The following is a 27,639-nucleotide window of genomic DNA, read 5'->3' on the forward strand; positions in this document are numbered from 1 at the left end:
TTACACAGTCAGTCGGTAGGTGGCGGTGTGCACCTTGAAGCTGCCAGTTAACAAAGAAAGGAAAAAAACAGGAAGGAGGAAATGAGGGAAATTTAAAATAGAAACAGATGATATCCGTCCTGAAACCTTCGGATAACAAGACGTTTAGATAATTGTCAGAGAGAGAGACAGCCTGAGGTCTGTATGAGAGGACTCTTTCTGGCCGGACTGAATCAGGTAAGTTAACGTTAACTTAACGTTAGCACAGAGATAAGTTCGGTTGATGATGTGTTTGTGTTAGCGGCTAACTGTAGCTAACGTGTCTGTCCAAACCAACAACTAACGTTACTGTCAATGGTCCAAACAGACACCAAGTACTGAGCTAACTTTACCTTTATTTAACACGGGAGTGTATCAGGAATTAGCTAGTCACTAAAAACTCAGCAATTGAAAACTGTTAGCGTTAGCTTACTTTATTCACTAGCTAACGTTACCAAGGCAACTAGCCTCGTCCTGGTCATAAACTGGCTGAATGAGTTGGCTTTATAATAGAACGTTAACGTTAGTAACTTTGGTAACTAGTCTGTTAACGTTACTTAAACTACCACCAAAGGCTAACTGGCGTCCTCACTGTTTAGTTCTATCCGGCCGGAGGATAACGTTAACAGGTGTTTTCACATTACACTGTTTCCCTGCTAAAAATATATGTAACTTATGTATGCAAGTTAACTTCAGTCAGTTTAGTGATCTAAATATTACAATACCAAAACTTAATATGATCAAATTAAAACAGTATTGCATAAACGGTAAGTAAGGGATAATCACCGAGAGGCAGGGCAAGAAACAGTTTGATATGCCCGGCTCGTGGACGGCTTACCGCCACCTGCCTCTCGATGATTATCCCGTTTATTCTACTTCTTGCTTGCCAACATAATAAAACAATTCAAATACTTTAATAATTATGCTTTTTCTTATTCGTATTGCATGTTTATTAAATGTATACTCTGTTTGAGTTCATCTCCCTCAAAAAGTAACGTTAGTCCCCTTTAGAACTCCGGCGAATAACGTTAGCTCAGCTGTAGCTAATTAATTTCTATAGCAACCACACAAGGCTGCATCTGATCACTAGTTTAATAACGTAGTTGCTACATTGTATCAAGTCAGCTTTAATTATGATCGATCAAACATGCATTCCTTATTCCAAATAGTTTTTATTTGCAATAAATGTATAACAAAATTAGTGCGATCAGGCGATTTCTATATGTGTATTAAACTGGACACCATTTTTAAAACGCTGCAATGTTTAGAACTACCTCTGGAACTACGGTGAATAAAGTTAGCTCAGCTGTAGCTAATTAGTTTCTATAGCAACCACACAAGGCTGCATCTGATCACTAGTTTAATAACGTAGTTGCTAACGTTACATTGTATCTCGCTTGCGAAACTATGTATCGACTGACCCTCCGATAGATTTCCGACACATTTTAGAAACTTTTTTAAACAAGGTTTATTTTTACAATGGACCTCATGTTTGAAATTTCTGTGATAGAAAAAAAATACAAGCGGCGTATTGATCTACTATTTGATGACGCTGTGCTCAGTCAGCAGCATGTACAACCGACAAGTCAGCGGGCAACCTGCCGGGTTAATGCCCTCCTCCCAGCCAATTAGAATCAAGCATTCTTAAACGAACTATAATAATAAACAATCAAACATTTCCATCTCAGTCTGTCAAAATGCCAGGGGCCTCTTTTGTCCAACCAACACTCCAAACCCACAAATATCCGTTAACTGTGATATAAAACAAAGACCACACAATGTGACACACTCGAGAAGCTGGAATGGGGATATTTCGTTATAATGTTGAGATGGTTTTTTTTTGTCTGTTTATTTTGAATTTCTATCTATTTGCTGAAAGCTGCTGTAGTGAAGTTTTATGAAGATAACTTTTTGTTGTGTTTGCTGAAACTTTCCCTATATCCTGACAGTAGTACACAGAAAGTGTGAAAGTTTCAGCAAATACGACAAAAAGTGAATTCTATAGAAGTTACCTTCTGCAGCTTTAATGTTCTCTCTTTGTTATTCCCCTTATATACTTCCTTTTTTCTTTCTTTATTTACATCACTTTTTTACTTAAATGTTGTAATTTGTGTGTGTTCTCTGGTGCTGTGTGTCATATATTAAAACTGATAAGGTGTTTGTATTCATTAGTTATTAAACGGCGATGCTGATGTTTACAGTACAGTTAAAGTTAGGGAACATTAAAGACAAACGTGTTCTTTAAAGTAGTATTCCACTGGAAATCAGAAACAAGTCTCACTGTTGTATCCTTTCAGGATGAGGAGTTCCTCCTCCCTCCTCTCTCCTCCCCCTTCTCCTCACCCTCCTGCCCCCCTCCCCCTCTCCTCCTCCGCTCCTCTGACTGGCTGTCCTGATCTCGACCTGTCCATCACACTCAGCCCTGCTCCCAAGACCTGCAACACACAACTGAAGCTCCGCCCACAGAAGGCAAGTCAGCAGAAGCCCCTCCCACGAGGTCAGGTGGGAAGAAAGGGTAACACACAGGTGATGACATCATCCTGTAGTCCTGGTGTGTGTGTGTGTGTGTGTGTGTGTGTGTGTGTGTGTGTGTGTGTGTGTGTGTGTGTGTGTGTGTGTGTGTGTGTGTGTGTGTGTGTGTGTGTGTGTGTGTGGTGACATCATCCTGTATCCTGGTGTGAGTGAGTGATGACACTGTTTTTTTCTTGCAGGTGTGTTTTGAAGAGCCGGTGGTCGTCAGGGTAACACCGGAGCCTCACATCTCAGTGAACAAAGACTCCCTGCCTCAGCAGCCAATCAAAGGTCAGAAGAGGAACAGTGGACGTCACCATGGTAACTAGAGTCCGACAATTTGTGTCCCCTGTTTACTAGACTAATAAATAAAATGGTATTTATGTATCGATATATTGTAGTGTATTGTATTGTATTACTTTATTAATCCCACAATGGGGAAATTTCCTTGTCACAGCAGCAATTACTTGAAATAAATAAATACAGACATAAAGAATATGATAAAAACTAAACTATGGTATGGTGGTAATTTAAAAAAAAAAAACAGACTATGGTATGGTGGTAATTTGAAAGAAAAAAAAAACAGAAACTACAACATTGATCAGGTGTTGTAGAGTCTGACAGCGGCAGGGATGAAAGACCTGCGGAACCTCTCCTTCTTACACCGTGGGTGTAACAGTAACAGCTGGGTGTAACAGCTGAAGGAGCTACTCAGGGACCCAACAGTGTCATGTAGGGAGTGAGAGGTGTTGTCCATGATGGATGTCAGCTTCACTAACATCCTCCTCTCACCCACTTCCTCTATGGAGTCCAGAGGACAGTCCAGGACAGAGCTCGCTCTCCTGATCAGTTTATTGAATCTCTTCCTGTCCCTGTCCGTACTGCCCCCTCTCCAGCAGACCACAGCATAGAAGATGGCTGAAGCAACCACAGAGTCATAAAAAGTCTTAAGGAGCGCCCTGCTTACTCCGAAGGACCTCAGTCTCCTCAGCAGGTGCAGGCGAATCTGGCCCTTCTTGTAGAGAGCATGGGTGTTGTCAGTCCAGTCCAATTTGTTACTGAGGTGAACACCCAGGAATTTATAATTATCTACCACCTCAATGTCCAATCCCTGGATGTTCACCGGGGTGCAGTGGGATGTTTTCCTCCTGAAGTTAACGATCATCTCCTTCATCTTGCTAGTGTTTAGTTGAAGCTGGTTGAGCTCACACCAGCTGACAAAGTCCCTGATGACAGTCCTGTATTCCAGTTCGTTCCCCTCAGAAATGCATGCAACAATGGCTGTGTCATCTGAGAACTTGTGGATATGGTGGAGTGTGGAATTGAGGGGTAAAGGGTGAAGAGGAAGGGAGAGAGCACCGTACCCTTAGGGGCACCTGTGTTGCAGAGCACAATGTCAGACACACAGTGTTGGAGCCTCACATACTGTGGTCTGTTGGTGAGATAGTCTATTGTCCATGCAGCCAGGTGTTGGTCCACTCCCACACTTTCCATCTTCACTCTGAGCAGTGATGGCTGGATAGTGTTGAAAGCACTGGAGAAGTAAAAAAACATGACCCTCACCGTGCTCCTGCTCTCCAGTTTCCTCCTGTAGCTGTCCTTTCCCTTCCTGATCTTTTGCCGGAGTTCCTTCTGGACTCTGCGCAGCTCCTCTTTGTCCCCCGATCTAAAGACCCTCTTCTTCTCATTCAGCAGGCCCTTAATCTCGGAGGTCACCCAGGGTTTGTTGTTGGGAAAACACCATACCAACTTGGAGGGCACAGTGTTCTACACACAGAAATTAATATAGTCCGTAATGCAGTGGGTCATACTGTCAATGTCATTTCCGTGGGGGCTGCAGAGTGCTTCCCAGTCTGTTGTCTCGAAGCAGTCTCTGAGCCTAGCACTGGTCTCCTCAGACCACTCCTTCACAGGCCTCTTCTCAGGTGGTTGTTTATTCACCACAGGGGTGTAGTCTGTGATCAGATGGACAAGGTTGTGATCTGAGCGACCAAGCGTGGGGAGGGGGGATGAGGTGTATACATCCTTGATGTTTGCATACAACAAGTCCAAAGTTTTATTGTCCCTGGTGTGGCATTTCACGTACTGGGTGAAGGTGGGGAGAGCAGAGGACAGGGAAGCATGGTTGAAGTCACCGGAGATGAGGAGGGATTGGGGGTTCTGGTTTTGAAGCTGGGAGACGACAGTGTGGATCTGATCTGTAGCTGCAGCAGCAATGGCCAAGGGAGGGATGTACACAGATACAGCAATAACATGTGAAAACTCTCTTGGAAGGTAGTACGGCCGCATGCTAACTGCTAACAGCTCCAAGTCTCTGGTGCGGAGTTGCTCCTTAACACTGATGTGTGCTGGGTGGCACCATCTTTCATTCACAAACACAGCGATTTCTGCTCCCTTCTCCTTACCGCTCTCTGTTGCTTTCCTGTCTACCCGTACAATTTGAAATCTGAAAACTCAGTTTTATTTGGCAAAGTGGTCAGGCCTGGTAAAAAAAATATATTCTATGCCACTTTCAGGTCGGCCACTAGGTGGCGCTATTATCATAAAGTACGTTTAGGCTAACAACTTCTGCATAGTTTGTCGCACGTATATCCACGCGTTGGGTGAATGGAGCTGAATCTCCCCATATAGGCCCCGCCCACTTCCGCCTATAATTTCTTTTCGTTAGAGCGCAAAATGTCCTTAAACTACTTTTTTGTGGTCCTCCTACACGCTTTGTCCGATTCCTACGAAATCTTTCACCTAGCATCTGGGGACCGTCCTGGCAAAAAAAGTAATTCGAACATTTTTGAAATTTCAAAAAATAAGCACGTTATAAAATTAACACTTCCTGTACATTTTCCGTCAAAAAAGGAAGTGGACCATTTCTCCACATTGGTATGTCCGATTGATACCAAGCTTGGGTCCATAGTTCCTCATGTCTTCCTTAGGCATCGTGCACAATCTTGAACAATTTGAGGCCACCGCCACAAGGTGGCTCTCTTTAAAAGTAAAATGTTTATATCTCCGCATCGGCACGTGTGATTAAAATTAAACTTGGTACGATGCTTGCCCATGGCGCCCTGAGGCTCACTAATAAATGTGTCAACAATCCGCCACTAGGTGGCGCTCTGGTGACAGTGTAAATCATAGTGCAGAGACCGTAATAGTTATGAATATGAAATTCACAGGTCACGTGTAGTCTGGTGCCTGAAGGTCACATACCAACAATCGTGTCTGTTTGTAGCGCCCCCTACAGGATTAAAAAAAAGCAGCCCCGGCACCACGTTTCACTGATATGTACGAAACTCGGTAGGCACGTCCAACGTGCCGAGACGTACGAAAAAGCCTCTTGGACCTATACCTTAAACCCAACAGGAAGTCGGCCATTTTGGATTTTGTGGCGATTTGCACACATTGTATTTGAACGAAGTCCTCCTAGGGAATTTATTGGACCGACTTCAGATTTGGACACAGCAATCTAAACACATTCACCATTAAAAGTTGTGCTATTTACGTTATTCCGTCGAACATCGTGGATGTGGCGTGGCGTGGCGTACCGTGGCATGCAATATGTGATAATATTCAGAAATAGTGACAGCGCCACCTAGTGGCAACATAAGGTATCACGTTTTAGACTTTCATGTTCTACTCCTAGCAGGATGATCAGATCCAGCTGAAATTTACTTATAAAATGCAAAACACATTGTTGATGATATGTGTTGACTGTGGTGAGGGGGCGTATCTGTGGCGTGGTTGGAAATGTTGATGTATCGCCACAAAAAATGAATTTCCTATAACTTGAGTGTACATTGTCCAATCGGCTCCAAACTTCACTTGTCTAAAAAGAGTCCTGCCCTGAACAGGTCTACATGACAATATTCAGAGATAGTGATAGCGCCACCTACTGGCAACAGGAAGTGTTGAAAGCGTGGTGCTTTAAAGCTGATTCACAGGAGATTTTCATGGTGTGCTCCATACGTGTGACGAAGGTTAGTGACGCGGCCGCAGCACGCCCCGAGTTGCGCGAAGTGCGAGGTCCCGCCCAAAGCTGCTTGCAGCTTTAATTAATATTATTATTATTACTACAGTTACTATTACTACTATTGTCACTTCTCATTGTCCCCAATCGTCGCTGTTGTCGTCGTCGTCATCATCTACTTTAGTGTGGTTGTCGCTAGGGATGCACCGATCCACATTTTTTCATTTCCGATCCCGATACCTGAATTTGGATATCGGCCGATACCGATACTATTCCGATACCAGAGCTCTGTTTTCTTCAATATTATTATTATTATTATTGTTGATTTTATATGAGATAATGTGAAAAAACTCCTCAACAGGCAAGTATGATATGTACGTATGTATGCATCTATGTCCCAAAAGCAGGGCCAGCCCAAGGCATTAGCGAACTAAGCAGCTGCTTAGGGCCCCGTGACCACTAGAGGGCCCCCAAGAGCAATTAACTCAAAAAAGTAATTAATAATTTTTTTCCATGTGTGAGTGATGATGATTCATATATGATCAAATGTACATTCTTGTACAAAAAAAACCCCCAAAACCCAACAACAATATGATAACAGAGTGTAGTTTCCTACTGCCTCTCTGCTCGAAGTGTCAGAGCTCTGTTAGTAACGTGTGCAGTGCCGTGTGCACTGAGCATCCAGGAGCTAGGAGCAGGTGAAAGATGTCACAACAAAGGACTTAACGTTACCTTCAGGGGCAGAAAGAGGAAGAGGAGAAACAACGACAAGATAAAGGTATGTCTTGGTAATGTAACATTTGGTGATATTTTGTTCCAAAGACATTAGCCTATAATAGCAAATTTGCTAGCTAACATTAGTTCAAAACGTCTTACCACTTCTCTGTTATGGGTTAGATATAGGATTATATAGGTTAGATAGGATTATATAGGTTAGATAGCTTACTATTCAAGCTAACGTTGTTGTGTTTGTGTAATACTTTGAATAAGTTGATTCTCAGTGTATATATATTATTCTGGGTCGCTTTTTGGCATCAAAACGTTTTTGATAACAACGTTTGATAGCAAATGTTTAATAACTAACATTAATTATAAACGCGGTGACGTTTGCTAGCAATATGGTTTTGCATTAATGAATTCATTTAGTTAACTTATAGTTTGAGGTATGTTGTTTGCAATTGTTTGCAGCAGAGCACAGTAATTTATGTGAGTAAATAAACATATTCCTTTTACATCAAATCCCTATTATGCTCATACGTTAACGTTATATGAAACTTCCCCAGGAGCACTGTTAAAGTATTTTGGAGGAGGCACTGACTCAGCCCAGGGGCAAACAACCTCCTCAGGAGCAGCCAAGGCTGATGAATCAGGTGATCAAAAACCATATATATTTAATTTCTAGTCAAATTATCTCATTAAGATATACTAATATAAGATATAATCATAGACAAGGGACATGTTTTCATTTCAGGTCCATCTCTATCCTCTGCTCCATCCACGTGCCCACTGTCCTCTCGCAACCTCAGCTGTACCTGGTAAGTTAACAACAGAACAGCCTTTATAATGCTCAGTGTACTGCAGAATATTCTGAGATGAATAATTTTGTCCAAAAATATTATTTAATTTCCCTAAGGTCCTTCATCTTTGGTCATCGAGATTGATGTGTCTTCTTCAGCATCCAGTTTGGAGCAGGGATCAGCAGCTCCGCCAGTTGACTCAGCTGAGTGTCCCTCTTTCCTGTCAGACTCAGAAAGGACGAACAGGTATTAAGAGGGCCACTGCCTATAAAGGACACATTCACATTCCTAAAAAGACACGATGGCAAGCTTCCACCATCATTACACATACAGACACCTAGTAAATGGGGAAAAGTAAAGCAGACGGCTCACATATTCAAAAAGTAAAATGTGGTCTATTGCTTTCGCAAATTATATTTACCATTTGTGTTACCTTGTTTAGGTGCCTTTGATTTACATCATTATTTAAGTATTGTCTGATATTTTTAAATTAATTTTATTAATACTGTCTGGTTTTGTACATTTGGTGTTGCAGTTTATTAAAAAATAATAATAAAGCAGATTGTGTTAACAGTAAACGATTAGTTTATTTGTTACTTTAATTGGCCTAGATGACATTCGGTATCCCACTAGTACTATATCACTTGAATATTAAGTGTTAATCAACCCCAGGCTGCTCTTGTAGCTGAATTTGCTGCCATTTCAGATTTAAAAACCATAGATGGGTAAAACATGTCGGGCTGCTCTTAGGTTTATGTATTGATTCTCGTGTGGCCTGTAGGGAGAGTTGCTGACTTTGCAAATATTAATTGAAAGATTTTTCTGTAAATTTGCAAATCTGGTGTCTGCTTTCATGGCATTAATTACTGTGGATTACAATCTAACTACAACAAAAAGTTCTCACATTTAGTTTTACAAGTGTATTCGTAATGACAGAGTAGAATACGTAGAATACGTTTATAGTAGGTGTGTGAATGATCAATAATCATTATTATTGGTAGTAATAGAGGGCCCCAAAATCAAATTTTGCTTAGGGCCCCATGGAGGCTTGGGCCGGCCCTGCCCAAAAGGCAACTAAAAGTCAGAAAAGGAAGTCAGAAAAGCAGGAAGTCCTGTTAACAGGAAAAATCCCATTCTGAAAACAAATATGCAACTGTAAGGGTTTCAAATTGATTGTCATGTCAATATTTATTAAATTCCCCAAATGTCAAATATTTGAGTCTTGAAATATAAGAAAAGTGCAATAAATGTAAACATCTTACACACACACACTATCAATAAAACAGTGTGCATCTGAACAGCACAAATCAAGTACACTGGCTCTTGTAGTATCAACAAATCAAGGTTTTAAAATGTCAATTATCTGAAATATAAGAAAAGTGCAATAACTGTAAACATCTTACACACGCACACACACACACACACACTTGGTAATCCCTTTAGCTTTCACGTTGTCTGCCTGGAGTTTAACTTGTTTTTGGAATGACTCTAGAAGTGATTCCTGACAGCTCGCCTAAAAAATCCTCGTGCTGTTTCGTGTGGTTAAGTGTTTGATTGCATTCGTAGTGTTGTACGACGCGAGGGAGCTTCCGCGTCTCTGAATTACGGCTTTGCAAACATTGCATTTTGCTGTCTTGCTCTGCAGTGTTTCCAGTGTAAAGTATTTCCACACAGCGGACATGTTGGCTAGCCACAATGCTGCTCAATGCTATCCTGCTAGCTGGCTGCAAACTGAGGAATGGAGATCCTGAGCGGAGGCGTGTCTCTTAACTCTGTGTCTCATTGAGCCGCACCTCCGTTCAGGAAATCCATTCCACAGTTTGCAGCCAGCTAGCAGACTGGCCGGCAGGAATCACCTGTGGAGTCATTTCAGCAGACAATGTTAAAGCGCAGACATGGCTCATGGATATCGGAAATCTGCGCAGGTTGGATCGGGAAATTCCGATACGTGAATTACGCTGGCATCGGTCCCGATACCGATACTGGATCGGATCGGCCCCATCCCTAGTTGTCGCTACTGTTGTTGTTGCTGTGCAACTGTGTCTCTCTCTCTCTCTCTCTCTCTCTCTCTCTCTCTCTCTGTGTGTGTCTGTGTCTGTGTCTATCTGTCTGTCTCTCAAATTCAAATTCAAAATGGGCTTTATTGGCATGAAAGTTTTTTAAAAAACAATATTGCCAAAGCAAAGCATTCAAATACAATAAATCAAAGATATATACATTATGACATTATGAAAAGTATATTAGTTATATACTGTGTGTGTGTGTGTGTCTCTCTCTGTGTGTGCGTGTGCCTCGATCACTCACTGTCCCTCAGGTTGTGGCATGTTAATACATACTGGGCAGCAAGGTGTGCCCGCTCTCCTTCTCCGAGGAGTATTTTTAATTTGGAGAGGTCGTTCAGCTCTTTGAAATAATATCGTCATTGTTGTTTTGACGATGCGCAAATTTCCATTATCGAGTATTTAAATTACTTCGCCATAAATATTGAAACGCACGCGGAAACTCCTCACATCCACTTAATATACGGTGCAGCAACATGACCTTGCATCCTCCTTGCAACAGTTAAGCAGCTCGTTGTGATGGTAGAGAGAAAATGCAAGCACCTCCAGTCCCTGAAGCTACCGGTACTTCAGATGATTTGGTGCCGAGACGTGGGTCTACCTCTCTGGCATGGAAATGGTTTAGTTTCAAAAATACTTTTTTAGCACAGCGCTCAGAGCGCTTCAAGTTGAAATCTGTTCAACTTTTAACACCGCTGGGCGCTCGGAAAATTAGTTTTTAAGCGCTCTCAGCACTAAAAACGCGTTTGGTGGACACACGCCCTAACTCAGACAATTCCAATCACATTTTAAAGGATATCGACTGATTATCGTTATCGCCAAAATCCCCAAAGCTGAACTTGTTCAAATACATTTTTCTAGTAGTATTTAATTTTGTACATTGTAGGAGAAAGTGCATCTCTGTCTCAACCTCACCTGTCAAAATTTTTTGTTTTCTTTTGGTTGCCATGATTTGTGTCTTCCTGTTTCGATTGCCAGTTTGTGGTCACAGAGCCTGTACTTGGTTAGGAGCTGTCTCTGCTTTCTATCTCTGACAGTAGAGAGATATTCTGCTAATTCATATTCTCTTTTAAGGGCAAGATAACATTCCAGTCCAACTTTGGCTTTTAGTAGTTTCTTCCCAATGGTCCAGATAGCTTTCTTTACATTGTGCTATCATTTGCTTTACTCTGATTACTGTTTGTAGAGCAGTGTTGTTGTGAGGCTGGTCAGAGTGTGTCTGAGAGGGGGCAGTTAGCCTCAGTACCAATTGACATAGGGGACTCTTTTCTGGGCTCAGCTCTTGGGTTTGGAGGGCTTTGGAGTGGAGGGTGTCTCTGGGGCTGGATTTCAGGTGGTTAAAAAAGTTGAGCGTTCTCTTCTGAATGTTAATTATCAGTGGGTATCTGCCTAATTCTGCTCTACATGCATTTGTTGGTGTGTTTCTGTGTACGTGTAAAATGTATCTGCAGAATTCTGCATGTAGAGATTCTGTTGGATGTTTGTCCCAACGGGTAAAGCTCTGATGACTGAGTGGACCCCATACTTCACTACCGTACAGCGCAATGGGCTAGATGACACTATCAAATATTTTAAGCCAGATTTTATTGGAATATGGAAATTATAAAATGTTCTTAATTGCATATAGCTTTTTCTTTTAGTGCATTCATTGCCATGTTGAAACTCCTTGATGCTGTTATACCAAGGTAGGTATAACTCATGCTGTGTTCAATGACATGATTATTGATGGTAAATTGGTGTTTGTTTTCATGACACCGTTTTCGAAAGATCATGACAGTACTTTCCTACTACGTCCAGCTGTAGCTGTAGTCCCTGTTCAGTAGGAGACAGTAAAACATGATCATCAGCATAAAACAGAGACTTCACCTCTCTATCTAGGAGGGAGAGGCCCGGAGCAGCACATTTATCTAACTCAACAGCCAGTTCATTTATATACACATTAAATAAATATAATAATGGGGGAAGAAATCAGTTGGTTTGTCTCCAATTTTAACAGCACACGTTTTCCAAATACATCGATTTAACCAGATCATACATTTTGCCACCTATACCACATTTTAAAAGTCTGTAATAGAGCCCTTCATGCCAAATAGTCGAAAGCTTTCTTGAAATCAATAAAGCAAGTGAATATTTTTCCATTCTTAGTTTGCTGTACGTTTGTTGATTGAAGTGTGAAGAGTATATACATGGTTGGTGGTGCGGTGTTTTGGGAGGAAGCCAATCTGACTTTTACTTAAGACTGACTGTTCCTCAAGGAAGTCTAGTATTCTTGTATTAAGAATACTACAGAATAGTTTACCTAGACAGCTGCTGACACAGATGCCACGGTAGTTATTAGGGTCTGATTTGTCCCCACTCTTATAAATGGGGGAAATGAGCCCTTTGCACCAGATGTTGGGAAAACATCCTGCCTGTAGTATAACATTGAACAAATGTAACACTGCACCCTGCATTTCTGGGGTGCTGCTTTTGAGCATTTTGTTTCTAATGCTGTCTGGACCACAAGCTTTTCTTGGCTTCAGACATTTTATCTGTGTGTTTTTTTCTTCCCAAGTAATTTCGAAATCAAGGGGGTTTTGGTGGTCTTTTAATTGTTTCTTCTAATTTTTGGAGTTTTTCTTTCATAATACCCTTTTAACCTATCCGGTTTCTGCTCTTCTTTGTGTTGAACTTCCACATATCCCTGAATTAATTTTGGTTAAGGCTCTCAATATCTTGTTCATTGGGTATAATTGTTTTTAGGTCATTCAAAATCATTGTATCGAAGCGAGCTTTTTTTTTTTTTTGTTTTTTTTTTTTTTTTTTTTTTTTTTTTTTTTTTTTTTTTTTTTTTTTTTTTTTTATAAAAACTTTTTTTTTTTTTTTTTTTTTTTAACCCTCCCCGTTTTTGCTTTATGAGGTCAGCCCTAATAGCTGCCTTATGAAATATCATATTGATATCCTCAATGGCCTTGTTTACCCCATCTCTGGTAGGGACATATTGATTTTGAGTATATATTGACATGTAATTCATCAGATCAGGGGAGTTTAAAGCCATGATGAATTTGTCTCCACTGTCTGGGGCCCATCTGTAAGAAGGATTTAATTTATACAGCTTACTGGGTTCCCTTTTTGTGTCACTAATTTGACCTGACAATTTAAAGAACACATTAATTTGGTTGTGGTCTGAAAGGGGGGATTGCTGTCTGACAGTGAATTCACTGATAGTTGAGGGGTCCATGTCAGTGATTGCATAGTCTACAACACTAGACCCAAGAGCTGAGGAGTATGTGAACCTCCCTAAAGAGTCCCCTCTGAACCTACCATTAACTATGTACAGGCCTAAGGCCCGACAGAGATGCACTCTCAATCTCCCTGCCACTTTGATTTACTATTGAGTCAAGGTTATTCCGACGGGTGATGTTTGGTGTGGTAAACAGGGGGGCCTGACCAAATACATGGTTGTTGCCCTGTGTGTCAATGATATCAGGTTCAATTCCTGTACGTCCATTCAGATCTCCGGTTAGAAGTACATTACCCTGGGCCTGGAAATAGGCGATTTCTGAATTTAGGGTGTCAAAAATGTCTCTTCAAAATAAGGAGAATCCACTGGGGGGTATGTGAATTGCACAGAGGTATAGATCCCTATCGGTTATGCCTAGGGTTTGATCTAACCTCAACCAAATGTGCGATTTACCCTGTTTTACTGGTGAGATCTGATTGCAAAGATCTCCTTTATACCACACCAAAATCCCCCCCGATGTTCTACCCTTGTGTATGTTTTTTAGTTTTATGCAGGTTACCATGACTTCATTATATCCTGGGGGACAGTGAGTGAGCAAATCATCTTGACACCATATTTCTGTCAATACAACGATATCAACATCTTTGATAGATTTCATGAACTCAGGGTTTCCACTCTTCAGCTCAAAGGTTGAGGAGTGGAGACCCTGAATATTCCAACAGCTAATATGAAATGAACATTAAAATGGGTGTGCTGCATCTCACTGATGTCTCTCAGCTCACAGGTAGCAGGGGGAGGGGCTGTGACAGCAGGCCGGGCTACAGCTTCAGCATAGCTCTGCTGCTGTGGGTGGGGAGGGGGACGTGCTGCTCCATGGCTCTGCTGCCGATACTGTATAAGGGGTTGTTGGGCAGGGACTGAGGAGGGGGAAAGTGGCCTCAGCTGGTTCTGTTTTCACAGTGGTGAGGTGGGCGTGTGGGTAGTGTGGGGTCCGGGCTGAGCTGGTGTGTCTCCTCACAGCAGGGGGGATGATCCGGGGCTGGTGATGGGGGGGAGGAGGTCTGTGATGGTCTCTGAAGCTTCTGGTAGAAGAGAGGGTGGAAGGGCTGCGTCCTAGGGCCGTGTCTTTGAGGGTCTTTGCAAAGATATTCACCTTCTCTCTGTGTAGATGGAGTCCATTGTAGAGGTCCCAGGTGCCAATGGTTGGATGGAGGGCCAGGTGGACGTTGGGTAAGGTGGCACAACCTCTTCTGATCTCCATATTGGTGTCATGGATGACTTGAGGAGGGGTGTCTGTTCTAGGTAGCAGGGTGGAGCTCATGATGCGGGTGTTGTTTGTTCCTGTGTGGATCACCAGGCATTGAGGGCTCCCGAGGGTCTCCTTTCTCAAAAGCTTCATTGCCTGGCCTGTGGTGCTGCAACGTTTAGACAGCACTTTCTTAGAAGGAAAAAGCTTGTTGGTGTCCAGGAATTTCCCGTTTGAGTCAGCCAGCAGGACCACTTGTGGGGCTTGTTCTTCAGGCTGAGTGGAGGGCAGCTGGGATGGACAGAGTTGGCTGTTGGGAGCTGGCTGTGTGGGTGTTGGTAGGGTGCAGAGCAGAGATGGTGGGACAGAGACAAGGCAGGGGTTTGGAAGACTAGCAGGGAGAGTCTGTGTCTCTGTCTCTGTAGTTGTCTTTGTGGGGACTGTTGGGAGTTGGTCTGTCAGGTGTCGGACTTGCCTGGTGAAGTTCCTTTCTCTGTTCTCAGCGTCCTCCTTCACTTTGGCTAACTGAGCCCGGAGCACACTGTTCTCCTGTTTTAGTGCCTCTACACTTCCTCTTAGCTCAGATGTCGAGGCCTGGTTGTCTCTCTCGAGCTGCTGGAGCTCCTCTTGAAGCTGCTGCACAAAGTTGTCTAGGGGGGCAGACAGCCTGGCCTGGGTCAGCTCTTTGAATTCAGCAAAGTCCAGCTCCAGCCGGGCCATACTCTCCTTCAGCTGGTTGGTGGATCTGGCAGGTGTGGGAGGGGCAGAGATGGACATGGTGGTAGGGTTCTCTGTTGGGCTCTTATCATCTTCACTGTCACACGGAACATTGCACCTCATGGTGTCCACCTCAGCTTTGATCAGGGAGAGAACTTCTTCAAAGGATTTCAAGTTTGCTTCGTCCCCCTTGACCATCACCTTTCCCTTTGTGTAGTAGGTGATGGTGAGCAGGGGGTCATCCTTGTTCATGTGTTTATCCTTACAAATCTTCAATCGACCTCCTGAGCCGATGCCCTCACTGGAGATGTAAGGATATTTCTTGCACAGACTTTCCTTCCAGATGTATATGGAGTCTGTGAAGAATATGAGGTTGTTCTTCTTCCTCCCTTCTTTGTGTAGTGCATAGTCCGTGAACAAGACTACTTTGTTCTCCTGAAGTGTCTTTTCCTTAAACTTCTCCCTGGCTGCTGCACTCTTACAGAGAGCAGGGTATTTAACCTCCCTGCTCTCTGTTCTCTGCTTGGCTGTTTCCATGGTGACCACTTTGTTAATTCTTTACTGTTGCTAGCTTTTTTAGCCTTTAAAGACAGTTATTAATGTTATGATTTTTGGTTTGTTCTTTTCTTCTCCTCCTTATCTTCATAAAACACCTCTTCTGTTATCTTATTTAGTCTGGTTCCTCCTTAGAAATGTTCTACACTGTGGCAGGTGGTAGCTTACAGCAGTTGATACACAGTTGCCAGCTAGCTTTTGACAGTCAGCTGGTTGTTTTCATTTAAAAAAATATATCCAAAGATGGTATTTTCTTTCTTCTGTTTTGCTAATAAAGTATTTACCTTTTCTTTAGAGTCCTTTTTTGAAGAAAATTCTGATGTTTTTTTTTGCAGAATGTCCCACTGTTTAGGTCCATGTTTGAGATGAATTCAGGAGCACATTTTTCATGCTCGCTCTCTCTCTTAACAGGCAGTTTTTCCTTGCCCCCGTCGCCAAGGTCTTGCTCATGGTGGTACTGTTGGGTCTCTGTAATTAATGTTATAAAGAGTTCGGTCTAGACCTGCTCTATTTGAAAAGTGTCCTGAGATAACTTCTGTTATGAATTGGTGCTATACAAATAAAATTTAATTTAAACATGGTTAATAGCGTCTTTTCCGCTGTCTGCACTTTACTCCCGCTCTGCATCCTCTCCTCCTTCGCCGTATCTCCAAGGGGATCTCCAGCCTCTCCACGCAGCAAAGGGGTGTGTGGCACAGGGCTAACACAGGGCTTGTGACTAGCTGCCACTCATGCAGCGCTAACATTCTGAAATTCTAAAACTTGACAGGAGATTCAAAAATATAAAGCCTACTTTGTGGACACACAATAACAGCTCTGAGTTGGGGGTAACATTCACAACATCATCAGTACTGACGTTTGTGTAAAAGCCCAGATTACTCTCAGTGACGTGAAAATAATTGGTAGTACTCATTAGTGTACCCCGTCACTCCACCTTTATTACATTAAAAGCTTTTGATCGCTAATAGATTGTAGAGCAAAGTAAAAAAAAGGCTAAATGTAACATGGCTCCTCCTGTGGCTTGTAATATTTGTAATAATCATGGATTATGAAGTTAGGAGTAGAGTATGTCGTTCTGTGTCAGAGACCAGAGAGGGAGACTCAACCCTGTTTGAAGCTTTGCACAGAAACAGCCAGTAGAAATGTCCTTCATAGAAACAAAGAGGACGTTTTACTTGAACACATTTCAGATCCTGTACTTTTTCCCTTGAGTTAATTCGTTTCTTATTTTTTTTACCTAAGTGTCTTTACTTCTACTTGGGTAAAGAGTGTGTGTATTTTTTTTTTACCAGTGCTGGTCTTCAGTACTATTGTAGATAGTAAACTAACACTAGCAGCAGCTTACATTAGAGCAAACGAACACACTGTTTAATCCATACAAAAAATCTCTTTTTTCTTCGACATGTTAAGTACAAAGTTTGACCTTAACAGGGGCAAAGATCACGTGATAGACGGAACGTAACCTGATAGGCCAGAGGTCTGACAGGGAATAGATAGTACACACAGAGAGTATTCAGGCTCCATTGATTTTCCTTAGTATCCCAGATGTTTTTTTTATATTGAAGTACTTGAATATTTCTCTTTGAAATTGTAAACCCTAAAACATGTATATACTTATTTATACTAAAGGTTTTAAAGGTGACTATTGAATATTTGGAAGAGGGGATTTCAGATAGATGTTTGTCTTTTTAAAGGCACACTATGCAAGATTTTTACCATAATATAACAGTTTCGAAGTCATTTCGATGGTAAACGAACTCATAGTATAGCGAATCATCCCGATAGCAAAGCAGGAGAGGGACGCCGCTGGCAGCACCAGAAGTCTGAAAGGTGGCGCCCCGCCAGATCTTGCGAGAATCACGAATTGTTTTACGGCGTGACGTTACATACATCAGTGACATAAGAAGCAGCCTCAATAGAAGACAATAGCAGGCATTCGCTACTCTATTTGAAAGTGTCCTGAGATAACTTCTGTTATGAATTGGCGCTATGCAAATAAAATTGAATTGAATTTGCTCCGACGTTACCTGGTCAGTAGACATCTTCGGAGTCTATCTTTGCCTGTTCAATGTCCGGCGCGTCCATCCTACTGAACATGTACCGGTATACAGGGGGGAGGGGATCAGGCCGTGAGTGCAGAGATGCAGAGCCGTATATAGAGACGGCTCTGGTGAGTGGTATTTACGACAGTTAACGTTAAATACGCAGTGACTCTAGAGGTAGCTGTTTGACAAAACCGGAAAACTGCATAGTATGCCTTTAAGGTCAAATATTTAATTGCTATTAATTCAGTGGTTAAATTTCAACGTTAAGAATTGAGTAGTGATTAAATTTCACAATTGGGAATCCAGTTGCTTACAAGAGTCAAATCTTGATGGCAGTTATTTGCTTCCAGGCTTGCATATTGTATTGATTCTGTTCTGCACAGTTTAAGAAGTTGCATATTTATAATGCATCAGGACACAGCAGCACAATCTTATCTAACACACGTCAAATGTTTTCCTTTATCCATCTTTGTTAAACAACATCAATAACAATAAGTTTACAGTGTTTTTGTTGTCTCCAGTAGAGTGTATTGATTTCTAGTTCCTCCTCATCGGTCAGACTGTCTCAGTGGTTGCTGATTAGTAGATTGATCAATAAAAGTCGTTTTTCTTCCTCTCCTCTGCTTGGTGTAGCCCCCAGGCAGTTGGTGGACCCTCCTGCTGCAGCATCTAATCCAGATCCACGCTGTCTGGAGATGGCAGAGCTAAACACCACTTTGGCTCTGAAGGCAGAGCTCCAGTCACTGCAGGTTCACACTGTTTTTTAGTAGATCATGTTTATATTGTCACTGAGCTGACTAACAGCTGGCTAACCATTTGTTTGTCCTGCAGGGGGTGGAGTTTAACTCCCGGAAGGCTATTCAGGAGACTCTACAGAGGTCAGAGAGGACCAAAAACCTGATCAACACCAGAGCTACTGAAGGTAACACACATGCACAGGGTGCTTCTCATTCGCCTCATTTTATGTCTCCTCCTCCTGATGGCGAGAATCGAAGACCTCTCACCTCCCTTATTTCTGTTTGGAGAAGGGAGGAGGCTGCCTGGACTGTCCCTCACTGCAGTCTCTTATCAGACACCCCCCTTTATTAGAGCTGAGCTAGTGATTTATTGATTGATCTGATACTAGCTAGATCTCCCCACATTGAACTTACTGAGCACCAATTTAGTTTAAAATAATGGAATCTGTGCTAATTGGACTTATTTTTGTCTTCATTTACTTTGGGTTTTTAGATTTCACTTCAACTCTAGTTTCAATGAACATTTTGCATTTCACAACCTTGTTTAAGTTTCTACTGTCTCTCTCTCTCTCTCTCTCTCTCTCTCTCTCTCTCTCTCTCTCTCTCTCTCTCTCTCTCTCTCTCTCTCTCTCTCTCTCTCTCTCTCTCTGTCTGTAGTAGTGAATGTCTCCCCCGCTCAGCTTCTCTTCACCTCATTGGTCAGCGTGGATGTGCAAGAGGATCAGCTGATCAGCCAGGTGCTGCAGGACAGGCTGCTGCTGGCCCTGCCCCCCCGCTGCCATGGCAGCAAGGCAGCTGCTCGCCCCTCCCTCCTCCCCTTCATGACCTCTGACCTCCTCAGACAGAAGCCCCTCTCACCAGAAGAGGAACCAGTAAACTACAAGCTCCACCCATCAACACGACACCCTCAATGGACTTTTGACCTCTACAGACAACGGAGACGTTATGAGGCCACGCCCTGACAAATACACAGGAGAGTTCTGATTGGCTGGGGGTACTGAGGCTCTTATTGGCCAGACTGTGTGATGTCTTTGAATAATAATGTTCATCATCAGTTTTTAAATTATTAATGTAAACTAAAATCTGTTTTTATTCAAGTAAAGAGCCAAATCTATATATATATATTTTCTCTCTTGGATGATGTCATGATTGATGCTGTGCTACAGGACATCCAATCAGAAGGGTTTATTATAGATACGGAGCAAAACATGGAAGTGTAACTCGGCTGAAGTGAACAGAACGTAATACTGTGTCCTGCATCAGTAAAGGCCTGTACACACCAGGAACCAATAAACAACGTAGAAATGCAAAATAAACAACGTGGTGTATGTTGAGGGGCCAGTGGAGTATTGTCTCTTGAAGCAATGTCTCAGAAATTGTCTATTTTCTTTTGCATATATGAAAATATTTTCATTTCTAAACCTTTAAAATGATCTGGTGTTCTGAGCAAAAATCTTTAACTTTGGTAAGAAAAATATATCCCCATTATAAATTTAAAATCCCTAAATAAAACAGATTCAATATCATCCAAAATAAATCAGCCTTTTTATTTAAAGGATTTGATTGAAGGTTTAACAAGTCTGAATACAGAAAAATGGCATGAAGTTGTCCAAATGTCCAAGAGCAGGATGTCTCAATCACATCTCAAAGAATTTTTAAATGATTGGTATTGGCTATACCCGACCCAATCCTTCATTTTATTTACACGTGTTTTTATTTGCAAAGCTTTCGTGCCCAGTGCAGCCACTGTCCACTCTCTCTGCTGTCTCTCCTCCACTCTGCTTGTAGGAAGAGAGACAGACAGCAGTGAAAGCCCCGCCTGCTTTGTTACATTATAAAATCTAAATTTAATTGGGATAACTTCGATTGGATCAGGGGAAACCTTGATCAGGATTCTTCATCCCTAAGTAATGAATGCATTATCTGGTGATTCCTTCCAACAGGTTCTTCTCTCACATCCTGGATGTGAACTCCACTCTCCTGACCAGAGACCTGTTCACCTCAGATATAGAACGACAACCTACACACACACACACACACAGAGAGAGAGAGAGAGGTCTTAGAAAGAGTGTGTGTGTGTGTGTGTGTGTGTGTGTGTGTGTGTGTGTGTGTGTGTGTGTGTGTGTGTGTGTGTGTGTGTGTGTGTGTGTGTGTGTGTGTGTGTGTGTGTGTGTGGGGGGTGGGGGGGTGTGTGTGTGTTTTACCTGACAGGGCCATAGCCAGTCTCAGCTCCTCTTTCAGAAGTTCCAGAAGGTCCGTAACTCCCTGTTCCCCCTGCACATGAACACATTCCTTTAGTTGTGTGCCACATTAGATCAATTATATTTAGATAGATAGAAGTTTTTAATAACCATCTTTATTTTTGAGCTAATATTGGTAAATGGTTGGTTACATGCTAATCACTTTAATGACCAAAATTTGAAGTGGATCTTAATTTCAAAATAGAGAGACAGATCAGAGTTCACTTTCACATATTCAGGGTGTCTGTGGGTTCTTAAAAAGTCTAAAATCCAATCATTAACAATAAAATGTCTTCAGTCTGGCTTTTAAATCTATTTTTGAGAAAAAATTGTAAGAACAATTGTAACTGTAACAAGTACTAAACGAAATTAACATGGAACCAATACTGATTTTCTTTTGTACTTCTTTAATCAGTATGGAAAGTGTGTAACATTTAGGAGGATCTATTGGGAAAAAATGAATATATGTATAGGTATGTTTTAATTAGTGTATAATCATCTTAAAATTATTATTTTTTTTACCTTAGAATGAGCTGTTTTTATCTACAGACCACATGGGTCACCTTCAGTGGAATTCACCATGTTGAAGCGCCATGTTTCTACAGTAGCCCAGAACAGACAAACTAAAAATTGGGCCGATAGCACGTTTTCGTGCTCACCAAGTTTTACGTTGCAATCGGCAACTGCACCACTAGATGCCACTAAATCCTACACACTGGACCTTTAAGATTAACCTGTTGAAACCAGCAAAATGCCTAACAGTGTTTGGGCTAGTGTTGGCCAAAAAATTAATTCTCTACAAATATGACATCTGAGTGATTGGTGTTGAGACTCTGAGCCACCCTCCTAATCCAGCCTAATGACACTGTCTATGAGTGTGCTGCTTCACCTGACAGGCGAGGCCCCACAGCACCGGTCGGCCAATGAAGACGGCCTTTGCTCCCATAGCTAAAGCCTTCAGGACGTCTGTCCCTCGCCTCACTCCTCCGTCCATGTAGACATCACAGCGACCCTGCACTGCCCTCACTACATCCTCCAACACATCCAGCTACACACACAAACACACACACTTAAATTGTCAGATACAGTACATTTAAATGTTGTCTGGTCGGAAACGAGTGGATTGGATTTAATGTTTTTTTTAACATTTTCATTTATGATTGTTGTAGGCCTGTTGTAGTGATTCTTACATTCTCCAGTTGTAAAACTGTGTAGCCATTACACACCAAATTAAAAAAATTGGCTAGTTTGCTTTCACCCCGAAAGCCTGTTGTCTTACTAGTGTGTTTGATCTGCTGGGGGAAATTATCATTATAAGACTCAAATATACTTTGCAGCTCCAGACAGATTTTACATTTATTTTTTGTCAAAGATGGCTACTTTGATAGCAAAGGTCGCTGACCCCTGGACTGGTGGCTTAGGGGAAATGCAGAAAGAAGACACTGTTCATTAAACATGGTGGCTGCTAAAGAAAACAATAGCGCAGATGCTGGTAACATCAGTTCTATCAGAACTGGAGAGTATTTCTTCATTGAAAGAAAACGGCATTGAAGGTTTTTCTCCATGGAAAGTAGTTTGACTGTTATATTGTTCGCTGATCTGTTTGGAAAAGGGCAAGCACTTCCAGAAAATACTTTATCGATTAGAAGAACCATCTGTCTATCACCGTCTATCACAGGCGAACGCTTCCAACTGCGACCTTCTGAGACAGTAGGAACCAGTGGACTTGAGTGCCACAGATAGGATAGTCAGAAAGTATCAACAGACCACCAACACATTTGGGGAATGCAACAAGGGATTTGTTGACAATACGTAAGTATAGAATAACACTATAAATATATTTTAAAGACAGAGACCAGAGTGCAGCTATATTACAAATACAAACATTACAAACCAATTAGGACGAGTTTAAATGCCATATTTAAGTTTATTGTCTACAGTCTACAATATGTCATTTTTGCAGTATAAAACAGAAGATTGAGATTATGTTAGTAATCATAAATAAAGTAGTACAGTCTTAAAAGAAGATTTTCTGGACTGCAGCTGTTCAGTGAAAAACACTATCATGTCAGAGATCATTTCTGAGAGATCAGATTCTGATACTCTTTATTTCATAAAAGAACAACACACACACACACTGACCGTGGCAGGAACTCCATCCAGTTGTCGAGCTCCGTGATTTGACACCACAATGCCATCAACACAGTAGTTCACAGCCTGGATGGCATCCTGACCTGAACACACACACACACACACACACACACACACACACACACACACACACACACACACACACACAAACACTCAGCTGACAAGTGGATCTTGGACCAAAGTCAGGCATGTAATATCTGTGAGCGCTGCTAAAAGTAATTACAGATCAGCAAATAATTAGGAGGAATATAAAGGACAGTATTTCCTTTGCATTCTTGTTAGCACGTAGAAGAATATTGTTGGAAGTCACCATTTTCCCCCAAACAATCTCGAGGGCTCAAAACCTGATGATGCTCTTAAATTTGGAGAAAATTAAGAACAATTTGAGGGGGTCATCTGGAAAGTTTGAGTCTGTTTGGAGCCCTATTTTTAAAAACACTACAGGACCATTGAAGCATTCACCAATGATGTATACATCAATACATGTCAATATAATTCTAACCATGTACTGTACTTTCATTTTGCAACTTCTTCTGTTTTATCACTGACTTAACCACTGTTAAGTCACTGTTAACAGGAAGTGTTGAGTATCATTTTTTTTTTATTTTACTGTGCTGCTGTCGCCAAGTGCTTGCTCATGATGGGAACTATTGGCTTTCTGTAAATATGTTTATGATTTGGCGCTATACAAATAAAATTGAACTAGGCTCAATTGAATAACTTGCAGAAATGTTGTGTGGGACCAGAGTGACAAAAATGTAAAGAAAAGAGCTCTTAATGTGGATTGTATGTCATTATACCTGCCAAATGAATAAATACATTTAAAAAATTATAATTGGCAAGCTTGATGTGGCACCATTAAGCATTTTTTTAATTCAGGAAGGCAAATACCAACAACACTGAGCACTGAACTTAATGACTTACTGTTACTTTACTGTGTAGAGGAAAATCAATTTGCAAATGAAGTCCAAGATTTTACTTTTGGGAGAATCACATTAAAATCCATCTAACACACTGTTGAAATTGGGGTAATCAAAAGGTGTGTGTGTGCGTGTGTGTACCATTCAGTACTCCTTTCACAATCACAGGTAGATGTGTGTGTTTTTTCAGCCAGGTGATGTCGTCCCAGCAGAGAGTGGGGTCTATTGCTTTTGCAACATAAACAGCCAAACCGCTGTTGTTGCCATAGTTCCCCTCAGAGAAAGCCAGGGAGGCTGTTGAGAAGTTAGACATGCTGGACACACACACACACGCACACGCACACGCACACGCACACGCACACGCACACGCACACACAGTGAGGGATTCATACATATCATACATTACATTATATTTTCCTCTACTCCTGCTGGTGTGTTTGGTTCCTACCTCAGGTGTGAGGGCAGTTTAAAGCGGTTGCGCATGTCAGCCCATCTCCTGCCTAGGTACGGTGTATCCACGGTAACAAAGATAGCCTTATAGCCTGCCTCCTCTGCCCGACGGACCAATGATAGTGTGAGTTCTCGGTCTTTATAAATGTAAAGCTGCAGCCAAAGGACACCACCAGCACCCACTGAGGTCATAGCTGACATCACTTCCTCTATGGTGGAGGTGGCCCAAGAGCTCAGCATCATACCTGTTCCTACTGCTCGGCATGCTGGGTAGACACACATATATAGTGTCCAGAGTCAGGAAACATCACTGTCGACCATCACAAACCTGCTCTAACTTCTCCCCTCTGATGCCACTACAAAGCACTGTTAGCCAAAACTACTACACACAAGAATAGTTTCTATGCAGAGGCCATCATTTTCATTGTGTGTGTGAGTGTGTATTTACCCCTCGCTGTAGCGGTCTCTCCCTCAAAATGAGCCATCCTCTGCATTGCAGTAGCTGCCACGCAGAGAGGCATGCTGAGCTTCTGGCCTAGCACAGAGACAGACAGATCCACAGTGGACACATCCCTCAACACCCGAGGGACAAGATACCACCTGCACGTGCGCGCACGCACACACACACACACACACACACACAAAAACACACACACACACACACACACACACACACACACAAAAAAAACAAAAGTGCTTTTATTAAAACGTTTAATTTCTAAATGTCTTATGCAGAATTTGGGGTCTATGATATGTCTTTGTTCTGTTATTGCTCTGAGATGTTTGTTGACCTGGTGGCTCTATGTTAAGCACAACCTGCACTGTAGTCTCACACTTTGACCAATTTTGTGTGCATATTTTGAGTGTTTTGATATGATATTGATATGTGTACAATACTGAGCTGTTTGAAATATGACTGGAGTTTGTAATGGTTGAGATATGAATACAATGGATGGCTATGGTATTATTTTTCAACTGTTTTGCTCATCAACTCCTGAGCAGGGAATGTATTCTCATCTGCTACGGCAAAAGGGACCAAACCCCTGATAAAGCAAGCCCTCCTCCAGTATGATAATACACTTACTGTAAGAGAAGATGTATACCAAAACAACAATCTTTCCGAAAATATCTTTTTCACATTTTAATATGGGGCCTTATGGAGCTTGACTTACTTCTGGAGCTAGTCTCCAAGTGGCCAGTAGAGGAACTTTCTTTGTTACTGCCACATTTTGAATTAATTCCACAATTATCTGTTTTCTTTTGGGTCCTGTTGCTTTGTCTGCTGTTACTTTAGAGGCACAGTGCTAACTGTAGCTTAAGTGGAAGTTTGACTTAATGCTAAAACACTGCCTCCAACAGAGCTTCTCATTGTGTGTGTGTGTGTGTGTGTGTGTGTGTGTGTGGTGTACCTGTTGAAAGCAGCAACATTGTCAGCCAGTGTCCTTTGCTCATCAGCTCCAGAGCAGTAGTAGTCATACACAGCTTTAGGAAGAACCTTCCTGGCTTCCTCCTCAAAGTCAGACACACACACATGCTGCCCTGACATTGCTGTCCACTGACTGACTCCAGAACACTGCAGAGGCTCACTGTCTGTCACTGTGTTTATCACAGCCTGACCTGCACTGTGTCAGAGCTGCTGTAATCATTAACCTGCTGGAGGCTTCATTGGCCCTAAACCTCCTCTTCTTTATTCAAGACTTCAGAGTATATTTCTGCACTGCTCTGCTAAGTTTACACAAGATAAAGACAGGTTATGAAAACCAGAAAAAACAACAATTTAGGATTGTAGGTATTGTGGTTATGACCATCTGGACCTTTATATCCTGTGTGTGTTCAGACTGTTACTAGGTTATGAGATAGTACTGGCTGCCAGTGAACTTTGAATCCTCATGTTAACTCTCACATATATTCAGTCAAGACCATAGACAACTGTCAGTACTGTGGACACTACAGTGGAGAGTGCTGTGTTATGTTTCAGTCATGATGAAGTCAGTGACATTGTATGTACATGTAGTAATGTTTATGGACCCCAGTGTGCAGAAAAAATCAAATACAGTAGGAAAAATATCACATTTACTACCTGGCCACCCTAGTGGTCATAATGTTCTGCAGCCTCATACCAACAAACTGTGACACACTATGTGTTCTGACCCCGTTCTATCAGAACCAGCATTAACTGTTTCAGCAGTTTGAGCTACAGTAGCTCGTCTGTTGGATGGGACCACACGGGCCAGCCTTCACTCCCCACCTGTATCAGTGAGCCTTGGCCAACATCTTTTTTGACAATGGGACAGTCCCTGAGAGAAGGGAATAATTCTGAAAGATTAGTGTGTTTTAGTGCCATTTCTGGGTTGTGTTTGAGAGTCATTCTGCTTTATGCCATACTGACAAAACAAAAGTTATAATGCAGCAAAAGCAAATTTTGGCATGTTTAGTGGTATGACCATTGATGGCAGAATATCTACTAATCTATGGGTGTTAACTATATTGTTAGTGTAAATTAGTTGAAGTAATTATTAATAGTAATAGTGCATGTGTCCATGATTAGTTAGGAGCTATGATGGTAAGATAGTAAGTGGGGGTAAAATGTTTCAAAAACACTGCAATGTTTGTGCCTCCAAAAGGGAACAATTTGGATGATAATAAAACAATAAATAATCTTCTTATTAAAGAATAAAGAATAAACCTGTGTGAACTGTCTGCAGCTGAATAGGGTTGCTCTACACTGCTGTATTTTAACAACAGTCATAATTTTTTCTGAGGTGATACGAGGTGTAAAAAAATGGAAAAACACTGGCTTAAATAATGCACCACACTTTAATACATTTTAACTGTAAGCCCATTTTAATCTACTAAATTTAATCAACTAAAACTAGACCAAAACTAAAATTCTTCAGATGACTAAAATATGACAAACTAAATGGCATATTAGTCAAAATAACACTAAACCTAAATCAAAATTTGCTGTTAAAACGAACACTATTCCCAGCCTAGATCAGGTAAGTTTTTTTTTTTCTTCTGTATAACTTTTTCCCTCATGAAATACCGGCACCACTAAAAGTCCTACAACTGAAACAATCTGAGAAGGAAAACTATGTTCACACTAAGGCCATATCCTGTGATCAGCAGTAACAAGAATAAGAGGTGGGAAGTAACAAAGTACAAATACTTTTTTACTTTGAGCCCCTACATTTTACACAAATATCTATATTTTCTACTTCATACATTTTTAAAACAGGCTTATTACTTTAGTTTTAACACCTTAACGTCAAGAGACCAGTGTATATT

The 27,639-nt window shown here is 41.6% G+C and overlaps 2 protein-coding genes across 4 annotated transcripts; one reads left to right on the forward strand and one right to left on the reverse strand.

Annotated features, from left to right (window-relative positions):
- The first annotated feature begins 42 nt into the window (after positions 1 to 42).
- Positions 43 to 19,924, forward strand: ppp1r35 (protein phosphatase 1, regulatory subunit 35). 3 transcript variants are annotated; one of them, XM_051387019.1, is made up of 6 exons: positions 43 to 216; positions 2,316 to 2,520; positions 2,730 to 2,850; positions 18,487 to 18,602; positions 18,685 to 18,775; positions 19,248 to 19,924. In XM_051387019.1, the coding sequence occupies exons 2-6, from the start codon at positions 2,317 to 2,319 to the stop codon at positions 19,550 to 19,552; spliced, it is 837 nt and encodes a 278-aa protein (XP_051242979.1). In that variant the 5' UTR covers positions 43 to 216; position 2,316; the 3' UTR covers positions 19,553 to 19,924. The 3 variants fall into 3 exon arrangements, with proteins under 3 accessions (XP_051242979.1, XP_051242978.1, XP_051242980.1); XM_051387018.1 differs by having other exon boundaries at positions 44 to 216; positions 2,316 to 2,544; XM_051387020.1 differs by having other exon boundaries at positions 44 to 216; positions 2,316 to 2,487.
- Positions 19,925 to 20,113: 189 nt separating this feature from the next.
- hao1 (hydroxyacid oxidase (glycolate oxidase) 1) lies at positions 20,114 to 25,946 on the reverse strand. Its single transcript, XM_051386984.1, has 8 exons — positions 25,761 to 25,946; positions 24,800 to 24,951; positions 24,350 to 24,617; positions 24,043 to 24,215; positions 22,973 to 23,064; positions 21,720 to 21,878; positions 20,795 to 20,864; positions 20,114 to 20,610 (listed from the first exon to the last, which is right to left on the reverse strand). The coding sequence occupies exons 1-8, from the start codon at positions 25,895 to 25,897 to the stop codon at positions 20,543 to 20,545; spliced, it is 1,119 nt and encodes a 372-aa protein (XP_051242944.1). The 5' UTR covers positions 25,898 to 25,946; the 3' UTR covers positions 20,114 to 20,542.
- Positions 25,947 to 27,639: the final 1,693 nt, after the last annotated feature.

This window comes from Dicentrarchus labrax, unplaced genomic scaffold (assembly GCF_905237075.1).
Source record: "Dicentrarchus labrax unplaced genomic scaffold, dlabrax2021, whole genome shotgun sequence".
Taxonomy (NCBI): Eukaryota; Metazoa; Chordata; class Actinopteri; family Moronidae; genus Dicentrarchus; species Dicentrarchus labrax.